The sequence below is a fragment of the Venturia canescens genome, chromosome 8 (genome assembly GCF_019457755.1).
Source record: "Venturia canescens isolate UGA chromosome 8, ASM1945775v1, whole genome shotgun sequence".
NCBI classification, from domain to species: domain Eukaryota; kingdom Metazoa; phylum Arthropoda; class Insecta; order Hymenoptera; family Ichneumonidae; genus Venturia; species Venturia canescens.
The window spans coordinates 18,345,681-18,365,833 of NC_057428.1; the positions used below are offsets into that span (position 1 = coordinate 18,345,681).

General features: G+C 41.9%; 2 protein-coding genes across 8 annotated transcripts in view; one reads left to right on the forward strand and one right to left on the reverse strand.

The window, feature by feature from the left end:
- LOC122415180 (CREB-regulated transcription coactivator 1-like) overlaps positions 1 to 16,770 on the forward strand; it is a 39,091-nt gene extending 22,321 nt beyond the window's left edge. For 2 of the 7 annotated variants that reach the window (XM_043427129.1, XM_043427136.1), the window contains 13 exons: positions 4,907 to 5,174; positions 6,093 to 6,198; positions 7,700 to 7,850; positions 8,696 to 8,794; positions 10,373 to 10,567; positions 10,689 to 10,826; positions 10,942 to 11,103; positions 11,261 to 11,266; positions 11,425 to 11,430; positions 11,700 to 11,756; positions 12,005 to 12,079; positions 12,327 to 12,477; positions 12,565 to 16,770. In XM_043427129.1, the coding sequence (XP_043283064.1) occupies positions 4,907 to 5,174; positions 6,093 to 6,198; positions 7,700 to 7,850; positions 8,696 to 8,794; positions 10,373 to 10,567; positions 10,689 to 10,826; positions 10,942 to 11,103; positions 11,261 to 11,266; positions 11,425 to 11,430; positions 11,700 to 11,756; positions 12,005 to 12,079; positions 12,327 to 12,477; positions 12,565 to 12,782 (1,632 nt within the window). In that variant the 3' untranslated portion in view covers positions 12,783 to 16,770. Of the gene's footprint in view, positions 1 to 4,906; positions 5,175 to 6,092; positions 6,199 to 7,699; positions 7,851 to 8,695; positions 8,795 to 9,433; positions 9,482 to 10,372; positions 10,568 to 10,688; positions 10,827 to 10,941; positions 11,104 to 11,260; positions 11,267 to 11,424; positions 11,431 to 11,699; positions 11,757 to 12,004; positions 12,080 to 12,326; positions 12,478 to 12,564 lie in introns of all 7 variants that reach the window. The other 5 variants (XM_043427133.1, XM_043427131.1, XM_043427130.1 and 2 more) reach the window with 5 other exon arrangements.
- Positions 16,771 to 17,750: 980 nt separating this feature from the next.
- Positions 17,751 to 19,406, reverse strand: LOC122415260 (protein starmaker-like). Its single transcript, XM_043427244.1, has 2 exons — positions 18,216 to 19,406; positions 17,751 to 18,121 (listed from the first exon to the last, which is right to left on the reverse strand). The coding sequence occupies exons 1-2, from the start codon at positions 19,404 to 19,406 to the stop codon at positions 17,960 to 17,962; spliced, it is 1,353 nt and encodes a 450-aa protein (XP_043283179.1). The 3' UTR covers positions 17,751 to 17,959.
- Positions 19,407 to 20,153: the final 747 nt, after the last annotated feature.

Below are 20,153 nucleotides of genomic sequence, written 5' to 3' on the forward strand. Positions count from 1 at the left end.
GACTTACGTATCGAGCGATTTTCATAAATAACGCATCACACGTTAATTAACGTGTGATCATAGCCTCGGAAATTCTTACTCACGATTCGTACACGGGGCGCGCGAGAGAAGATGAAAAACAAAAAACCGGTTCGACGCCACCGCGAGCCGGGGCCTCCTGGCCTCAGGGGTCCGGTCAACGAGTTTTTCAGGGGGCAGCTCGAACCGCGATCGTTTCCCACCGCGTGCAACAAACTCGCAATTTTCCAGACTTTTTTTGTCTCGGAGTTTTTCCAAAGGCGAAGCGATGTTTCGAAATGACTTTCCATCGAAATTTCACATCGATTTTCACCTCTCCGCGAAAACATTCTCCCAACTCGACCCAACGGTGCTGAGCTCACAGCAATTACACAATTTATTTCTACAACGTGCTTAATAAATGTCGATCCTTATAGCCATTTCTGTACCGATTCGTCTCCATTCATCGGGCGATATAACGGGACGCGCAACAAAAGGAAAGACAAAACGATTCGTGTCTAAACACACACACACACACACACACAATGAAGAGAAGACAATCGCGTTAATCGAGTGTTGCATAATCGACGTAGCTCGAGTCAAACTCTTCAATGGACTGGTGGAAGAGTGAAAAGAAAGAAATAAGCTGCGAGAAGAAATGGGCGATCGTCGTTAGCGACGGAGACTCCGGGACTCGCATCTTTTCTCCCAGCTCAAGTTTATTTCGGTTTCTTCCGGCTTTTTTAATTCCTCGGAGTCGCCTCGTTTTCATTGTGCTCATTAACGTCGTCGATGTCTCAAGAGCGTGAGAAAAATGCTCCTTTCGTCTCTTCCATGGCGCGCCACGAGGGCAAAAACCGTGATGTAATTTTCCTCTGGGGTTTTTATTATGTTACGTAAATCGACGCTCAGAAATAACGCACATTTTCCCCGAATCGTTCCCCGTTCGGAGGAGCCTCCAAAAAACAACGATTCGAATGATTTAATTGAATTTTTCTTGGGTTCATGACTCAAGAGACTCGAAAAAATAGAGAAAAACACATCTGAAGAGAAGCGCCAGGAGCGTGGGGTCGGGACAACGCGCAGGTGTTTTGTCATCCTCGCGTTGTCGTTATTATTTTCATTATTGTTATTTGCCTTTTTCGCGCGCGCGGTCTTCGGTGTGCGAAGGAGAGAGAAACAGCGGAGAGGGACGGAATGACTCGTCAAGTTTTCCTTGAACTTTGCGCCCACCAGACACGTCGTTCGTCGCACGAGAATGTCTATCACGGGTATTAATAATTCACTTTCGGTCTGCTTCGAGATCGTAAACTCTCTCTATCTCTCTCTCGCTCTCTTTCGTTGCACCCTCCGGTAACGAGTAAAGGATGACGAGACTTTAAAAGAGCAAGGGAACCGCGTGTTTTATTCTTACAAAGTGTCATTTTATCGCTCGGGATTTGTACACACATAATTATATCGAGTAACGCTCTTTTTTGCTCAAAGAATCGCTTCTTTTTTACCGTGCTTTTTTCTCTTCCGTTTCATCGTCATTGCCCCTTTTAAACGCGTACACTATTTACTTTTATTATTTTTATTATCATTGCATTAAGGTACGATCGGATCGAAGAGCGCTGCGCGAAGAGACGCTCCGGTATATTAATTCAAGGTCTGGGAAGTGATTCCCTCCTCGTTTATACATTATGTACAAACCTCCCGTGCATATTATGTACTCTCGGTGGCCATCTCGTCGCGCTTTTTCCCTTTTATTTCCTCTCGCTGCTTTAACGTTTTATTCTCTCTTTAATAAACCGTTTCACACTCATTTGCATAAATGGATTGAAAAATTTGCATCGACGAAACTCTCGCGAGTTTCGTCGATCGAAAAATCCCCCGAGGGCTCATCGAGAATCGCTTATTTTTTTAGAATCGTACCGAAATAACGACCATGATCAATGCGAGAAAACACAAAAGCGGGATAAAGCTCCGGCGACTCCTGCCAGGTTTTCAGTTTTCTTCAAAGTTTCTCCAACTTCGCCCACGCTCGTTCACCCAAATATCGGGGTTCCGGATAAACCCGCAAGGCTCGGGGGCTTAGTGAAAGTTTCCTGAAATCTGCCCACTCGAATCGATCGAGTCCTTTCCAGTCCGTGAATGAAGCTCCGGGGGACACGGATTTTATGATTTTTCCAGGAGTGTCGAATTCTTCGATCAATTAACGACGACATTTTTTAAGCTAACCCTTTCACGAAGCCGAATATTCTACTAACTGATTTTAAATGACAGCAAACTAAAAGTCATTTAATGAAGAATGAAAACTTGAAAAATCGTAAAATTTTAACTGGAGCTTTCGGACGAATACGTCAAAAAATTTGCTACGTTTTGTAGCAGCGCTGTTCTATATCGCCATTCTATTACATTTCACCAAAGTGCATAGTAATTTTGATACCAAAAGCAGTTCTCTCGAATTTCACTATGTACGACAGACAAAATTTAGGTTTGAGACATTCTCGCATCGGACGATGTATCGATATCCGAGTGTCACTCGTGTCTTTGGTGAAATGTTAAAAATTGGTGAATTGGACTGGACAAATTGGTGAAATGTCGAAAAATGTTTGTACCGTTGTGTCGCACCGTCACCAGAAAAGAAGTTAATTTTCTTTTCGACAAAGTTTTACTTGACAAAGTCCGCTTATGAGCGAAGCGATTGTTTGAAATTTGACTATGTGCCTCATATGATTGGTGGGCGCACGAATTTTGCTATTCTATTGAGCAAAATTCAGTGCGATAAAGAGGAAAATATGAAACTATGCAATTTTTCGTATGCACAGCGAGAAACGACTGCTGCGTTATCTCCTGAATTTTCATCAAATCATTTCATTATTTACTATGTTTTTAATGAAAATTCGTTCGGTGTTGATTTTTTATATAGTACAGCGCGTTATTTACTATGGAACTGTGGAAATGGTTCCCCAAACTTTTGCATTATTTGGCACACTCCGTAGCGGTATCAAAGAATTCTAAATTCTTGATACAAACTGTCTCACAGATAGGAAAAAAAATTCCTGTATAACGTCTTTCCGAGGTTAAGAATCAGTTCGAATTTCGAGTGCCCCGATATTTGCGCAGTCAAAAAATACGCTCATGCGAAAGGAGTACCTTAAGGGTTTGCATCGCGGGCTCAATAAATGCATTCAGAGTTCCATCGGCCGTCGGAGAGGGTGAAACGCGTGTGTAGTCTCAATATAATACATTAAGTGTATTGCGTGTGAGTGGAGCACGCTCGTTAAGGTAGTTGGACAATTAAGAGTCACGCACCAACAGTGCGGGTATGTTTACGAAACACGTCCTCGTGGAGGGGGTCGGAGGGTGTACATTTGTTGGAGCACGTTCACCGGTAGCCCAGCAGCCTAATTAAATAGCCGTAGCCTGTAATTGAATCATTAGCACCGGGTTCTCGGTTAAATTCGCCCGAGGAAAACAGCATGTTCATAGAATAATTCAATTTTCCATGTTCCATATCGCGTAACTCGAATTTACGTCTCAAATAAGCGGGAGCATCGTCTCTCTGCCTGCCTTTGCCTTTGCTGCTGCTTCGACAATAATCAGGAGCGATATATTGTTCGGCGAGAGACACACAGGAACGCGCTGCCGGAGACGAGGGCTCTCGGTGGCAATTGTGTCCTTGAAAGGGCCTCTCGATGGCCGGAGGGTCGATCGATCGCGGGGTCCTTGAGAGAGAGAGAGAGAGAGCAGTCTTTGGAGACGTTTTTCCTCGTGCTCTGCTCGATGGAACGGTCATTCATTCGTGTCCATCGGCTCGGTGCACAATCGAGAGGAAGAGGAGTCAAAGAGCGCCGACCGGGTCCCAGGGACGTGTCCCACTCCCCGGCTGTCGCTCGAATCCACTCTCGTCCCAGGAAAAGACAACGGAGACCATTTTCCCCTCGGAACTGAACAATCCAATTGCTTATTACGCTCGGAAGGCCACTTTGCAGCGAGCTCGGTGCACGCGTCTCCAGAATTTCATCTTCCCATTTGCATGCACGTGTGCCTGTGCCCGAGGACCGAAGTGGATGCATGAAATTCTCTTGCGACCCTAAGGCCTCGCCTCTGCATCCTCCATTGCCTCGGTGCACGCCGGCTAATTTAATGGGAGACCGACGACGACGAAGAGAACGTCAGAGACATCATCCTCTTAGCGGAGCTCCGTAGGAGCGCCCACGCTGTAAAACATCTCGAGCTTTTATGCTTTCTCGTAAACATAATCGGAAAACGAGCACAATTTCGCCGTGCTCCTCTCATCTCTCATATACCTTCGTAGTTTCTGAGAAAACAATAAAAATGAGGAATAAACGAGGAAAAAGAAAACTCGCGGCTCTCCGAGAGCTCCTTTTACCATCGTCGATGTCCTCTCGCGGTCTCCCTTCTCGTCGCTGCGCGTGCCCTCACTTTTTCCGCATTTATTTTTTATCGCTCTAACGATTCACCGTCAAGTTGGTGGCGTTTATTGTTGTATCAATTATTTACGAAGGCAACTTGTCGTCGAACAAGTTCATTTCTCGATTTCAATAATTCACCCTCGATTCATAAACTTTTTACGACTCATTCCCGTAATTATTCATCGGCTATTTAATGTCGTGCTATGCGCCGAGCAATTCCATTTGCGTCGGAAAACTTTTTCGATTATTCGTAACCTCGTTACTTTATTGCTGCGCGCATAAAGTTACTTTCCGTCCTCGTGCGACGACGAAAGCTCATCGCTTTTCATTTTTTTTTATCTCATTAATCGAATAAAAAGAATGCGAGCTATTCCCTCGTCTCATCTCCCGACGAATCACATTTTTCATTCGTTTTATTATTCGAGAATACGAACCCAGGGAATTTGTGCGCTCGGCAGAGAATATTGATTCGACTCTCGTGTTTACAGACGGCTCTGAGTACGCTCGAAGAGATGCAGCACAATCCGATGATGTACAGAAGCAACGAGAGAGGCCGGAACATGGGAGTCGGACCGATGCGACCGAGACCCATGGAAAAGAGACACGACACGTCCCCGTACAGCGGAGCGCCTTATCTTTCCCCACCGTTGCCCGATACGTGGCGAAGAACCAACTCCGATTCGGCGTTACATCAGAGCGCGAACGAGGCCTGTCAAGCGGCCAATGCCATGCCTCACCGACGAGGTAGCGACGCATGTTGGTGTTTTTTTTCTTTCTTTTTTTTTTCCATTTATTCATTTTTTCTATATTCGCTTCCACCCTCGCCCCCTCCCAGCGTCAATCACCGTTCAATCCTTATTCATTTCGTTCGTTTCGCTTTTTTCATCTTTCAATCAAATCCCGCCCTCCTCGTTCACGGAGACAATCCTTTGATTTATCGAATATTATTTGCTCGCTCATTAAACTCGAGTTTTCATCTTCTATTATTTTTCATTGCTCAACCAACTAATGGAACGGAGTTCGAGGATCATTCGATTATCCTTCCGACGACGGAAAATACGCGTGCACTCTCGTCGCCTCTTCCTTTTGCTTCAATTCCGAGGATAAAAAAGTCCTCGAAGTACGTCATTTCCTGAGAAAAAATCCATCTTCCACCAGCCCTTCGTGGAAATCGTGCTCCACTTTTTTTTTTCACGGCTCCAATAAAATTCTATGAGTACAAATCTCAGATTTATTTCCCACATTTTTTCCACTCCAGTTTTTGTCGACGCTAAAATATAGAAGAATTATTTTTAACGAAGTCCACTTTAACGCGCGAGCTTGTCGAATCGCAGTTTTCGCTTATCTTCGAACCCCCGCGCTTCGGTGCGTTAGAGAGCCACGCCACTTTTATAAACGAATTGAGAAATTTTCAAGGGAAAATTTTCACCTCAAAGGGCTCTGATGCCATTATCCTTGATAATTTATTCCAATTACTTTGTCCGTTTTTACGTACAAGAGTTTTCTGCTAATTACATCAATGATGGACTACTTTTTGTAACAGTAGTTGGAAATTTACACTGTTCGAGAAGTAAAAAAACGATGTCACTCTGCATTCCCCTCCCCCAGCCTCTCCCTCTCGCTCCGTTCTAATAACGATTCATTCTAACTTTGTGCTGTTTTTTAAAATTGCAGATCAACACGCGATGGGCAACACGGTCGGTGAGAATCGCGATGGTCATCACGGTTTCATCGAACGACCGAGATCTTCCTGCGAAATGCCCAGAGTACCTGGAATCTAGTACGTTTCCATCGAATCACGAATGTTCCATGAACGACTAATTTCCATTTATATGGTCATTTGAAATTTCATGGTTCGAGGCCACGCTTAAACGAGGCTTCATCATTGAATTTCGCAGTCTCTCGGGCCGGCGAGAGTTTCGAATTCGCCTGTAAACTAGGGCCAGAATATATATTTGAGGATCAATAATAACTCGAATGATAAATTCCATGAAAAAATAAGCCCCAGAATAGATGCAGACGCTTTGCTATCTCCGTGGAATGTCGGTATGTACAGAGGGATAAAAAAAGTATAAAAACATTCATTTGCGGGCATCCGGTGAGTGGGTCACGGTCATAAATTCGATCGTTCACCTTACAAATTCGAAATAGCACGAATATACCTCTCTCGCCATTTTGTGTGTCTTCGCGGCGCGGAGTGAGCCGAGCATGCTAAATTTATTGGGGACTCTAGCCAAATATATAAATATAGGAGGAAGCAGATAAATATAATGAAAGAAATAGAAATAAAAAAACGAAAGAAAACACGGGGCGCTGCGAGGAGCGCGAATGCAGAGTTACATAAAGGAAGAGAAGGAAGGAAGAAGCACGAGCGAAGAATAGATCGTGTGCGGTGTGACGTTGCACTCTCGTGCCCAACTTTATTATCGCTGCGAGACCGAGTGTGTTTACGCACGTGAGCGCATTGCGGAAGCGAGAAAACTCTCCGTTGAGAAAGCATCACCGGCAGCACGCTGTGAAAAATGTATCAAAAGATGGCAAAAAATAGGGGGCGGGAGGGAGCGAAGGGAAGAGGGAAACGAAGCGGGGAGGAATTTAACAACGAACAAATAAATGAAAATAGTCTGCTGCTGCTTCGTCGTGTCGTTGTTTCCTCGACGTATGAGCTCTCCTGAATGCATCACGCATCGGGAGGATTGCACACACACCGACTCAATCAATAGAATGGAAAGAGAAAAAGTACATTCGCACCCGAGAGTCGCTGGAAACACTGGCACATTTTATGCCGCATCGCTAACTTATTTTTTCGAACAATTTTCGTACGATTCACATTTCAAATGCATCCCCGTTGATGTTCATACACCAATAAATATAAAAACAGCGATGGGTGGCCGTTGGAAAAAACTCTTCCTGCGAGCGAATCCAAACAATATTATATTCCCACGCTCTCACTTCGTGGGAACTGACGGAATGACGATTCCCTTGAATTTCAAGTTGACAAAAAAGCGCGATACCGTTTCCCCTTTTATCTTTTTTGTGCTCATAACGTACTCGGCCCGGGAGCATTTCCATGGGGAATTTCACGCCAACTATCCGCGCCCTCTTCTCAATTTAGAAGTTGAGCGAATACGACATTCGCTAAATTATCTTAATGAAATCCTCGTCGCTCCAGCAGACGGACGAGAAAGATAAACTTCTCGGCTGATTATGTTACTGAAAATTTCATGTCAGCATCCAGGAACCGATCGAATAATAATTTTCTCTTTCTCTCTCTCTCGCAGTATACATCCGAGCTCGCAATCACCGGAGCAACAGATACCGATAGGCAACAATACTGGTTCATTACCGGATCTGAGCAACGTCCATTTTCCAACGCCTCTACACGGGGCACTCGACCACGAGGATCACTCGAGCAGTACGCAGTACAGCAACGTGAGTTCATCATCGCCGCTCAGATATTACGTACGAAATGTGTCACGTACGCTCCAACGTCGAATACGCATAGAATGTTTATTTGGGTGTGCGAGTGCATGAGTGAATTTGTGTCTTCATGTGTGTGCGTGTATATCCCCGTGGGCTTGTGATTAAATGTCGAAATATTCGACATTGCCCAACTTTACAACGGGCCCAGCACGAATTCATCATCGATAACGAATCGCTCCACCCACGAACAAGAAATATTCTTTTCTTCCATCACTCTTGTTTACAAATCTACTTGAAATATTTCCTCTTTTCATTCTCTTGCTACGACTCGTTCTTTCAGAATTCTCGGTGCGGCAAAGCTTCCTTCATTATTCTCTCGTTTTCCTCGCTTTTACTAACTTCAACGAAACGAAAAATTCTCTTTTACCTCTAATTTTCTCCACCTTTTCTCCATCCTGACTCGTCGATTTTGGGCTTAGAAGCTTCAAACGAAACGAGAGAGCCCACTAAATTTATGCACTTTTGATAAAATAAGCGGTGAATCGTTTGAATTTTCAAAACTAAGTTACGAAAGATTGTTTTTGTTCTTCCACTGCCATTCGTGCGTGAACATTTTCCTCGCTCTCGTTTCGCATTTATTCCCTTTTTTCCCATATTTCATTCGGTATTTTTCTCACTTTTTCATTATTTATATTCCATAAATTTGTCTCACGCGTGGCATTTCAAAAATCATTGAAAACTGTCCCGACGCGGGGTGAGCTTTGAAAGTGAATTTTTTTCCTCAAAAAACAAGCGAGAAAGGAAAGCTGGATGGAAAATGGTATGTGAAATATTGAACTTTGGGGATTTTGCAGAGTCCTCAAACGAGCAGTCCTACGACCTTGTCGCCGACCAGCTTAGCTCAAGCTGGAAGGCTTTCCTTTTCACAGGATCACAGCCCACCGAGTGCCCAAGTAAATATCCTTGAGGTCCTCAATTGCTTTGCAGTGTAGTACTGAGCTTGGAAAACGGTGTTGGTCAACATTGTGCAAAGAAAATCGTTGAATTACCCGTTTACAACTGTTCTTCCAATCGAGTCTCACGAATCGTGGTAAAAGTACGACAAGAGACTTTTCGTTCATTGGACAACGTGGCCAGCTCCGTTTTCACTTACTATAGCTCTCGCTCCTCTTTCGATTTACGAGCGAATCATATTCCAAATTATTCGCGGAGGCTCGAGACTCTCCAAAGGAGTTGAGATGATAATCGAGACTGCCCGACGACGCTGCATTTGATGTAGTTGCATGCCCAGCAGGCTGACAAAACAGCTCGACGAAGTTCGCAGAAGTTCCGTCTTTTCCTTTCTCTTATCTTTTTGTTTCTTTTTTTTACTTATTCGTTTCTTTTCGTTTCTTAAACAGCATGTGCTCGAACACACACACACACACACACAAACAAAGAAAAGAATAATCTCGTTACGCTTCGTTGCACTTTGTTGTTATCGTCATTGTTATTTTCGTCCTCCCCCGCCCCCCGCCCCTTCTTTAGTTTCCTCGTTATTTTTTTATTTTGCCGTTTTTTTGTAGTGTTTCTTTGTCTTTGTTATTTTGCAGAACCATTTATCAGTGCCTGTTAACTCTAGGTTTCTACACATGTGTAAGGTCAGTAGCATCAGTAATATTATTTCTTTCTCTCTCTCCCTCTCTTTCTCTCTCTCTCTCTCTCTCTCTCGGACCCACTTTGTTCGTTTTCCTTCACCGTTTTTTCTTTTTTTTTTTATATATAACAATCGTTATTATATCGCACTTCCCAATTCCGCGAAGATTAGCGTTAATAATGACACCAGTGTATGCTTTTTGCCAGGCATCTAACGCAACGTTTAATCACTTATGAGCCTCTATCGAATGAGGCAACGAAACGGGATTGTATTTGTGGAAAAAACGAAATAGCGAATCGTGGTTGTTTAAAAAATGCAGTAACTGCATAAAATGTTTTTCGTATTATTGAGCAACGTTTCTTCGTTCGAACTTTGGCCAATTCTGCTTTCTTTACAATTTCATTATCTCACCTGAATGTCTTGAAATAAAAAACGTGCCATTGTATTTGCATGAATCCGAATAACGCTTAGTTTGGTTCACCGTGATCGGCTAGTGCTACGAGAAACCTGACGGTAAATCGTCGTTTAATCCTCGAAATAATATAAAAAATGAAAAAAATATATGTATTCAGAGAAAAAAGCAAAGTAAGGAGAGAAATAAAAACGTCACGTGGAAGAGAGAAAAAAGTGCAGCCCGGTGAACCATGCTAAAAATAATGTAACCATACCGGCAGCGAGGCTGCATCGATCTCGTCCGTTCGAGAGAGGGCTTGCCCGATTTTTCAGACAAGCCCAAAATTGAACGTTGACATATATGCATACGTATTCATACATAGCGATCCGTAGTTCGATAAGTTGGAAGAAAAAAAGCCCCATGAAATAGAGGTTCTTCGAGTTTTTTTTGTGCACGAATATCCACGTACATGTTTTTTTTCGTCTGTGTGTGTTTTACAAGCAGGGCGTGGCGCTGGACAACAGCACAAGTACTTCCCAACAGGAGTTGCAATCGTACGCTCAACAGCAACAGCAACAACAACAGCAACAACAACAGGGCCAAGTTCAACAACACCAACAGCAACCGCCAACATGCCACAGTCCTGCTCACTACATTTATCAGCAACCGCACAGCCCTGTGCCGCCACAAAGTCCGGTAAGTTCATTCGGGCTTGAACAAAAGAAATTTTCTATCGAATTTCAGCCTGGCAAGGCTCGTTATTCCAATCTCACTTCGCATCTTTCATTGTATTAATTTATGCATTTTCCTTTCACAGAAAGCGACGCAGTCTCACCATCAACATCAGCAACAACAGCAACAACAACAACAACAGCTCAATTCCTTAGCATCTTATAGAACGTCGCAACAAGTTCACAGGCCCTCGCCTCAATCTTCACCGAGTCTCACTGTTCAAGTAACATTTCACGATATAATTTCATTGAAGAATTCACCGAACGAGATTTGAATCACCGCGATCGAGCTTCGCACCAGTGAAATAATCTTTGTGAAATTTTTCTTTGTCTCCAAAGGGAAGTCCGTTGAGTTACAGCAATAATCCATCGGCTCCGTCGAGTCCAACGGGACACTCAGTACAGCCGAATCTCACCTCTGAAACAATAGATCAAAACAGTTATTACATAAATCAAGCACAGGCGACCGCGCTGCAACAAACCTTCGAACAATTCAACATGGTCAGTTGCATATTTAAGTTTAAACGTTCATTTGTTGGATATTGGAAAAAAAAGGGAGATTCAAAATCGTCCATTAAATAAACTCCTAACACTGTATCTCATCTCAAAACTGCTTTGTGACCCGTTTTATTAATTGTTCTGTTTGTGCGTATCGAAGGGAGTGGTGAGTATCGAAAATTTGAGCCTCCCTCGTTGTGACCGTTATATTTATTCTCAAAAGTAAATCGATAACGGTTTCATTTCCCTGCATCTATTTATCGTTCCAAAATTATACTCGGTTGTCTTGTAACTTTCTTTTCCGTTGTATCGTTGAACCGGAAGAAATCGGTAAGTGAACCGATAAATTATTCACGGCAATCAAATGAATAATTATTCATTCACTGAATTGTCACCGGATAATCAATAATTTCTTTATTATTTCTAACAAGTTATTCTCATTTTTTTTCCACTCAATTTGTCCGTTTTCCTTCTTATTTTTCGGTTTCCTATTTCTTTTCTTTTTTATCCTATCGAGGCACTTGAGAGAACACTTTTTTCTAGTGTTTTACATCATATTTCAAAATATTCGTCGCTTATTTGTTACCTGCTAACGTTAGGGATGGGCACAAGTGATACAACAGCTTATGGAATCCGGTTGGGCGACTCAGGCAGAGGTGATGAGACTTCCAAATTTCCCTCGACCCTTTTTTCTCTCCTTTCTCTACATGTTTCCACACTTGCAATAAACTAACAATATTATTGTCTAATTGTTGACGTGTAAAATAAAAAATTGTGCCACGATGATTGATCAATTTCATTCGTAGACACAATTATTCCACGATTTTCGTTCGTTATGTACTTTTCTTATTTCCAGTTACAAACTGTTAATTTCTTATTTCACGTTTCTTCGATTTCATCACAGATCGACTCGACCGTGGATCCAAATTCTATGAATGCCTACATCGGATCACCGAATCATACGACCAATTATGCGACGGTGAGTTGTCAACCTTCATTACATTTCGAGTAACATCGAACACTCGATGAACCGTGTTCTCGAAAAAAAAGTTGCAGTCGAATTTTTATTTGAACTTCTGCAACAGTCAATGAAACGTTCGAAAAGTCGATGTAAAGGGCCAAATAATCATAAAGTAACGAATATTCTTGCTTAATTTGACGATAAAATGTAAATAAAGTGTTTTCACTTGAATTCACATTGTCAAATTTACTGTGGAATTTTATAGAACGACATGATCAACGTTGGCGGTGACCTTGGGAGCAGCGACGCTGGTTACTTCAGCACGAGCCCGCAAATGGCGTATCAGCCAAGAACACCGACGACTACGCAACAATTGACTCCGCAAACACCAAATACGCCTACAATCATACTCACCGGTGAGTATTTCAGTTTCCATCTTTGAGACAGTGTTTCTCATTCGATAAGGAAAATTGAAATATCGAAATGGTTGAATATTTTGGCAGATTTTTCGGGCACGGATGATTTGACGAGTTCCGAATTCGTCAAGGATCTCGGACCGTCGATGACCGGCGATTTCGATCCAGATTTGTTCACGTCGGACGACGCGCTCAGACAAGGCCTCGGACCAATCGATTTGGACGGCTTGCAAATGCTCACCGATCCTGACATGGTCATATCCGATGCAAATGCGGAGGATCACTTTAGGTTAGATCGCCTCTAAGCGACCAATTTCCCAAAGCGGAGTGAGAGAAAACGCACTTCGAGAGGGGAGAGAAATAAAATCGGGCGAATGAATGATGAAACAAAAATAGAGATTTTATTTAAATTCAAAAGCGAATCCAAACGCTTCGGAGTTATTGTTTTAGATCTGAATGAAATACGATTCGAAACAAGTGGCCATTCGTTGATGAACGTGCGACGATTTTCATTCGAAGTAACTCGAAATAAACGTGCTTTTCGAGGACGAGAGTGACACTGACGACAGAAAAAATTCACCATTTTTTCTTGATACTATAAACGACTGAGAGGGCGCGTTATTTCGAGTTCAAATCGAGTCTATTCGTCGACGACCACGACGATTTAATTAAGGGGACAAGGGAAACATGGTTCTCGGTCGTTTTTGCGCTTCCAACGTGGCAACCCTCAAATTAATAACGAATCAATTGAAAAAAGAAAAAAACAACAAAAGAATTTTCAATTTCAATTACACAACAAGTAACGAAAAATTGTAACAACTTCTCAGTTGGAAATGCATTTGCGAGCCAATGAACTCAAAACCCGTTCGTGATAAAATTGTTGATTCAACTTTATATTATTCAATACAAATGTTTATCGACCTGTTTTTATCTTTATTTTATACTACTTTGTACATTGTATCGTGTATGATCTCTGAAAAACAAAAAGCACAAAATAATACGGAATAATAGAAGGAAAATGAGAAGAAAAAAAAGAAAACACGAGAGAAATAGAAGATTTATTAGAGGAAATGAAACGTCAACTGATTTTTACATACTTTCATCGTGTTGCGCGTTATTTTAGTAAACATTTTCGCGAGCGTGGGCGTGTGAGTGCGTGTGTGCGTGTGTGTATTTGTGTTCGATCTCGATATTTCGGGTGCATAATCACTCTTAATAGAAGACGGGCTCGTCCAACAACTTTTTTTTTTTAATGCTTGTAGTACGCATAAATACACACACGAATAGTACATGTAATTTTTCATATCAAAGCTAAAAGCATCCAACTCTATTTTCATTTTTTTGCCTTGTGGGAATAGTGACTAATCCAAAGGATTCAAAACCGTTGAAAAGTGCAATTTTTATCGCCAATCATGGAGCAAAACGATGGTCAATTTCTCCATCAACTTCCAAATCTTATCCAACCGTTATCATTGAATTATCCAAATTTTCTGAATGATCGATAATCACGGTTCGCTGCAGGCACGAATTTCCCTTGATTTTAGAGCAATTTTCATTGTAATTTTACAATATGTCAATTGAAAATGATGAATGCCATTTTTTAACGCTATTTTAAACGAACTATACGTTGATTACGTATTTAAAAAAAAAATTAAGTCCAAATTAAATAATCAGTGATAATTCTTCATCAAAATGACTGAAATTCATTTGTAAACGAAATTGTCGCATATTTTGCTCTATGCTTGTGGCGTAATAATGATTGACGATGTAAAATACATCATGACAGAGTATATAAGAAATGTTGAGAGATGATAGAATTTTTTGTTCACCGTTGTGACGAATTTACGTTGATATTTCAAACTTTATGGAACGCGTTAATGTGCCCTGAGCTTCGACAACCGTTTGATTATATTTTTCCAACGCGCAGAGAATTGTTCAGCGTTTTACTGTCTTTATCTAAATGATCAATTAGGCCAAATCGCTGTGTTAGATAATTCGCATTTTTATTTCGTCTGAGTTTGAACGGAATAAAATGTGGTCAAGGCGAAGAGAGATTTTCGTTTGGTGTGAAACGATGAAAAGAAACACACAGGCCGTCAGTGAAATCGACCGAGAAAATTGTGTAAGCTAGAAAAAGGTAAATGTGAACGGTACGTAGATGCTCGCGTGTACCCTCCGCCGCGATTGTCAATTGTTTTTTGAAAGTAATACGTTGTACTTTGTATACATTGAATAGTTGTTAATTCGACGATCGAAGTTAGAGCTAAAAAATGTGTGTATCGTGTATGAAGAATTTAAACAAAGTTGTATGCATGTGAATGGACAGAAATGGGTCTCGACAAAGACGAAATTTACGGTGAAGAGAGCAGCCAGAGAAAACTAAAGAAAAGCGTGGAAAAAAAAACATTTGTATCTGTATACGATCTTTAAATCGTCATGCCATTTAAATTTATGTCTCTGTAAACGTTTAAGAATTTCCCTAATCAGTGTAAGCCAAACGTTTAAACGGGTTATAGCCCGTCGCCCGTGTCAGGGGAAACGTCACTCTGGAGCCGCGAAGGAATTCTCAAACATTCTGCAAAACATTGATGGAAAAGAATTTTCAATTGGAGGAAAAATGAATTTTGATGATTTATTTAGTGATAAAACACTCGTCAGTTTCTCAACGAACGAAACATAATTCGATTATTTGAATTGGAGAATTTTAGAAATGTTTTATTACCGTTCGAGGTTTTTCATTGAAATATTTCGACGGAGAAAAATGAAAGAGAAAACCTTCGTTGCTCGGTGCGCGAAGCCCTGCCGGAGATCGTTTATTTCCCTAAACATTCAAACGACTTGTACGCCGAAGAATAAAATCCGCAACGAGTCTTCTCATGCGAAAAAGAGGCTGAAAGATAAAATTCGTTGTGGAAACGCACACACAAACACGAGACAAAGTTTTTCTTCGTCGCTCCCCTGCGAATCGCCTACGAACTACGACATGTGTATATTATTCGATTGTACATATATACGTGCTAGAATTTTTTTTTAGAGTACTCCACACTCGTTAATGTCCAAATGTTTCCTTCTCTTTTATCTCCTGTTTTTTCATTCCTCGACATATCTCGTAATTTGAAAATATTCTTCATAATAAGTGTGAGAGAAAAGAATATAAAGAAAAAAAAAAAATGTCAGTAATCGTTCTTAAATAAAGTAAAACGTAAGATACGTTTGATGTTTCGAAGATTTTTAGATATTGAAAATAATGACAAAAGAAAAAGAAAAAAAAACCAAACTCAAATCGCTTAATGAATAAATTACAATGATAAAATCGTTTATCGTGTAACTGTCGAATTTTTTGAAGGTGCCAAAGCACCCGAATGTGTCTCGAATCAGCAAAAGTCAATTAATTCCATTGCTCGTTTTCCTTGTCACTGTTCCCACCTTCTTTCTCCTCATCCTTCGATGAAAACGACGAATTTTCAAGGCGAAGAGAATGTGAATGTACCACAATAGTGCGTCTTTTAAAGAACACACTAAGATTCCCTTTGACAATTAAAATATAGCGAGTTCCATTTCGCAGTGGAAATAAAATGTTTATCTCATTATTTTGCGAGTTTTTCAGCACACGTGAAACTTCCTGCGCGGGCTTACGAAAAGTGGAATTTCACGAGTTTTAAGATCCTCCACGTCGTTTTATTGTCTCAGTGATCGATTTCGTTGCGATCACGAAAATACACAAAACGAAAGAGAAAACAATATCGTCGAGCCTAAGCGTGTTCGAACGATCGTACGGCGTTCCAAACTTTTACTTAATCGCAGAGCCATCGCCTACGAATACTTCTCGCGCGAAAGACTGAAATTGCCTTTTACTTAGTTGTAAGTCGATTTCATGTGATGAAAGAACACAATTTGTAACATCCATCAAATAATCGATATTTCCCGCCAGTTATTTCACGTTTGCTGACATCCAAAGTTTATTCTTTTCAATTAAATCCTCCCTTCAAATCTCTCATTTCAATAACATTACATCCAGCACGATTCCTTTTCCTTAAATCTCTTATTTTCCATACGAAAATCTCATTTTTCGCACACGTCGTTCTTTTTTGCTCAACGAGCCTCCCCTCATTGTTCCCTAGTAAGTTCGATCATGAATGTCAAAGAAAAAAAAAAACAACAAAAAAAAACAACAAAAACATAAACGAAGCACCTATGTATTCCTCACACTTACCATTCGTGTCTCGTACTGTTTAGCTATCTAAAGTATCAAAGATAAACAACAAGAAAAAGAAGAAGAAGAAGAAGAAGAAGCAGAAGAAAAAACAAACAAGCCCTTTCTACGTATAATTCCTATGTTTGTACATAAAATCGTCTTATATACATGTTTTAAGAGTAGTCTATAAAGAAAATTGTAACGGCCGTGCGACAGAGATAAAAATCAATAATGAGTGTGTACACCGAGAGAAACAGAAGCATTGCAAAAGCCGAGAAATAAACGTTTTAAATGACTAAGAAAATGGGGACAAAAGATAATATAATCTTCCGACAATGTTAAGGCGCACAAAAATCAATAATTCAATTGTACTCTTCGTGTTTTACGCCATATCTTTATTAAAAGCCTTTCTTCGGATTCGTTTGTGTAAGTATTTATACATATATATATATATATATATATTAGTGTGTATGTGTGTGTTTCCTAATTCAACGATTGGGATACTTGCGCAAACGCTCTAAAGAATGAGTATTTCATGTGTATATATATATATATATTAATATGAATGTACATGTAAATGTGACATACCACATGATTTTTTTTTTGTTGCACGAAAGGAGAAAAGATTAGTCGAGACTATGGCATTCGGGTGGGATTAAAAAGAACGAGAGCGACGATGATAATTTGAATGACGGAATAGCAGTCGCAATTGTGGAAAACATAGCTTGAATGAGGAAGGTACGAGAGAAGGAAAAGTCGCAATTTCCTCGTTTTATAGATCGTTTCTTTTTTTAATATATTATTATCCAAGGATTATTCGATGAATTGTACCGTGTAGCTTTTTGGGCGGACGATTTAGCACTAAGGAATTATAAAATTAGGCATTCAATTTTTCTTAGAACAATTTTGTAAATATCCAGGGTCTATTAAATCGTCGTTAATTCTAAACTGAAGATAATAGCTCGTGTTTATTAATCGTACCTAAATCTGTAGGCGTTTCGGGAAGCGATCGCACCAGGCTCGGACTCACGATCTCGACAGCCTTTGAAAAAATGATTAGGAAAATTCGAGCGGGTAAATGTGAGACAAAGAAATATAAAAAAAAAGGTTTCTAGCATAAGCTTAAAGCGTAAAAATGCGTGTGGTAGAAAAGAAAGTATGGGAAAAACGACGCTGGATCGTCGAGGCTTCACACTTAAGGGGAGATTCCAAGCTCGTTGTACTTGAAGAGGACGAGAATATCTATCCATCGGCCCGAGTCTTCGACGATTGGGGGGAGTTCGGAGCTCAGGTGACGTTGCTCGAACGCCTGATCCTCTTGAATCGACCCAACGCACCTCCCGGCTCGCCTCCTGGGAAACCTCCGAACGATTCCTTGTACTCGACGAGTGCAGCATCCTCGTCCATCTCCCTTTTATCCCTTTCCTCCGCGTCCTTCATCGGGGATTCCTGAAAAATCTTTCTGTATGAAGAGCAATAAGATCGTTGAAGAAAATGTGAAATACGTCGAGGCTCCGGTCGAAAGTAAACGCTCGATTCGTACCCTTGCGGCTCGATGGCGCCTCAGGTACCGTCGACGCCTCTGGGACCTTCCTCGATCGTGGGATCTCGGGCGACTGTGAATTCGGCTGCGTCTCCGGCGACCTTTCGAGTCCGACTTTTCGTGAGGGGCGAATAAAAGCTTGGCGGGCTCGTCGGATTCCTCGAGTTCCTCGGACATGTCTCGTCTGTATCGAGCCGAGGGAAGTTCGTCCTTGGACCTCGACAACCGGAGCTTTGGATCGAGAGTAAGATCGGCCGGCAAATCGTCATTGAGCTCCGCGTGACCTTGTTCCGGCACGAGGATCGAGCTCCGGTCTTTCCTCTTGCGCGCGTCTTTCCTCTGGACCAAAGTCACGCGTCTCACCGAGCTTCGCTTCTTCACTGGCAAGGCGAGGTTCTTCGACTCCTGGCTGCTCGCCGCCTCGCTGAGATCGGATCGTCTCTTCGGTCGCTTGGACTCGTCGGAGTCGCCGTTCCCAGCGGGAACACTGTCCAACGATCTTTTTGGCGAATCGAAAAGCTTCACCGCGGGCTCGGCTTCCTCGTCGGAGAACTCCAGCTGGTCGAATTTCTCGTTGTTCGCCTCGATCTCCCGGGCCAGCTGTTTCTTCTCGATCTGCCTCTTGATGTCCTCCTTTATCGCGTCTATTCTCTGCTGGATCTGGTTCTCGATCGCTTTCTCAAAGTCGAGGTCGGAGTCGTCGCTATCGAGGGAGCTCGGGTCCTTCGAACCCTGAGATTTGTCGCTCTCAGAGTTGGTCTCTTCGGGCGCCGAGCGCTCGACGATCTTCGCCTTGGGATCGTCCTCGCTCGGGGAATCGACGCTTTCCGGATTGGCCTCGTAATCGTCGTCGTCTTCGTCGTATTCGTTCTCGTCGCGGGCTTCGCGCTTCGCGACTTCCTTCGAGTTTTTGGGATCGAGTTCATCGTCGTTCGAGATATCGGAACGATCGGCGCGACTTTTTTGACGCACCTGCCGATCGTTTTCGTCCTCATCTTCGTCGGCCTCGTCGTCGTAATCCGTCGCTTCTCTCGTTTTGCTATCGTCTTCAGGATCGACCGAAGCCTTCTCCTCCGCTCGGTCAACCGCCGCGTCCCGTTTATCCTCGGCCTCCGGCCCCCCCGGCTCGTTCGCGTTCAGCGATGCCGATACGATTTCGCGAATCTCATCGACGTTTCTACTGCCACTCATGTCGCTCGACTTTAATCTCCGATTCAGTAACCTTGAAAAACACGCGATTCGACGATTCTCCAGTAAAGAGAGCAACATCACGACGCAGAAGCAGAGTCTCGATAGTTTCGACTTCATCTTCCGGTCTCTCACAGTCCGATCATTCCATCGCTTTTCTCAGTTATCGACTCATTGAAAACTCCAATTTTTTCCACGAGGTTAAAAGACTTTTAAATCTCTCCCTGTCACTTCTTTGACGGCGCAACACGGGAGGCGAGGCAAACGTTTCAAACAACGAACATACGAATCTATACCAACAATTATTCATGACACGAAACTCACGAAATTAAGGAAAATCATGCGTTACTTGTGATTCAAAAAAGCAACTGAACTTTTTGCTTCCTCACAGAGGAAGCTATGTGACGATGAACATTTTTTTTTTCCAATATTCAATATCAACGTGCTCAAAATGTCCAAAAACATCAAAAATTCATATCTAGAAAAATGTCCGGATATTGTGTGTATGTGTGTGCGTATGTGTGCATGTGTGGCACTGCAAAATTCAAACGCTTATAACTCGAAAACTATTTGACATACAGGGCTACCGTTTTCCATAGATGTTAATCCGAACAAGCCCTTCATTCTTTGATAAGTTTATTAGAATTTGAAAAAAAAATACGAATCCTACGACGTTTTGAAATTTTTTAAAATAGGATGTCGACGCTCTAACTTGCGGAAATTTTAAATCGAGTTTTTCGCAAAATCCGC

What these genes read in the sequence shown, in the direction of transcription:
- LOC122415260 (XM_043427244.1), bottom strand. Translation starts at nt 19,406, where the DNA reads ATGAGTGGCAGTAGAAACGTCGATGAGATTCGCGAAATCGTATCGGCA. An exon ending in GGCGCCATCGAGCCGCAAGG is followed by an intron (nt 18,122 to 18,215) that starts GTACGAATCGAG and finishes AAGATTTTTCAG; the next exon opens with GAATCCCCGATGAAGGACGC.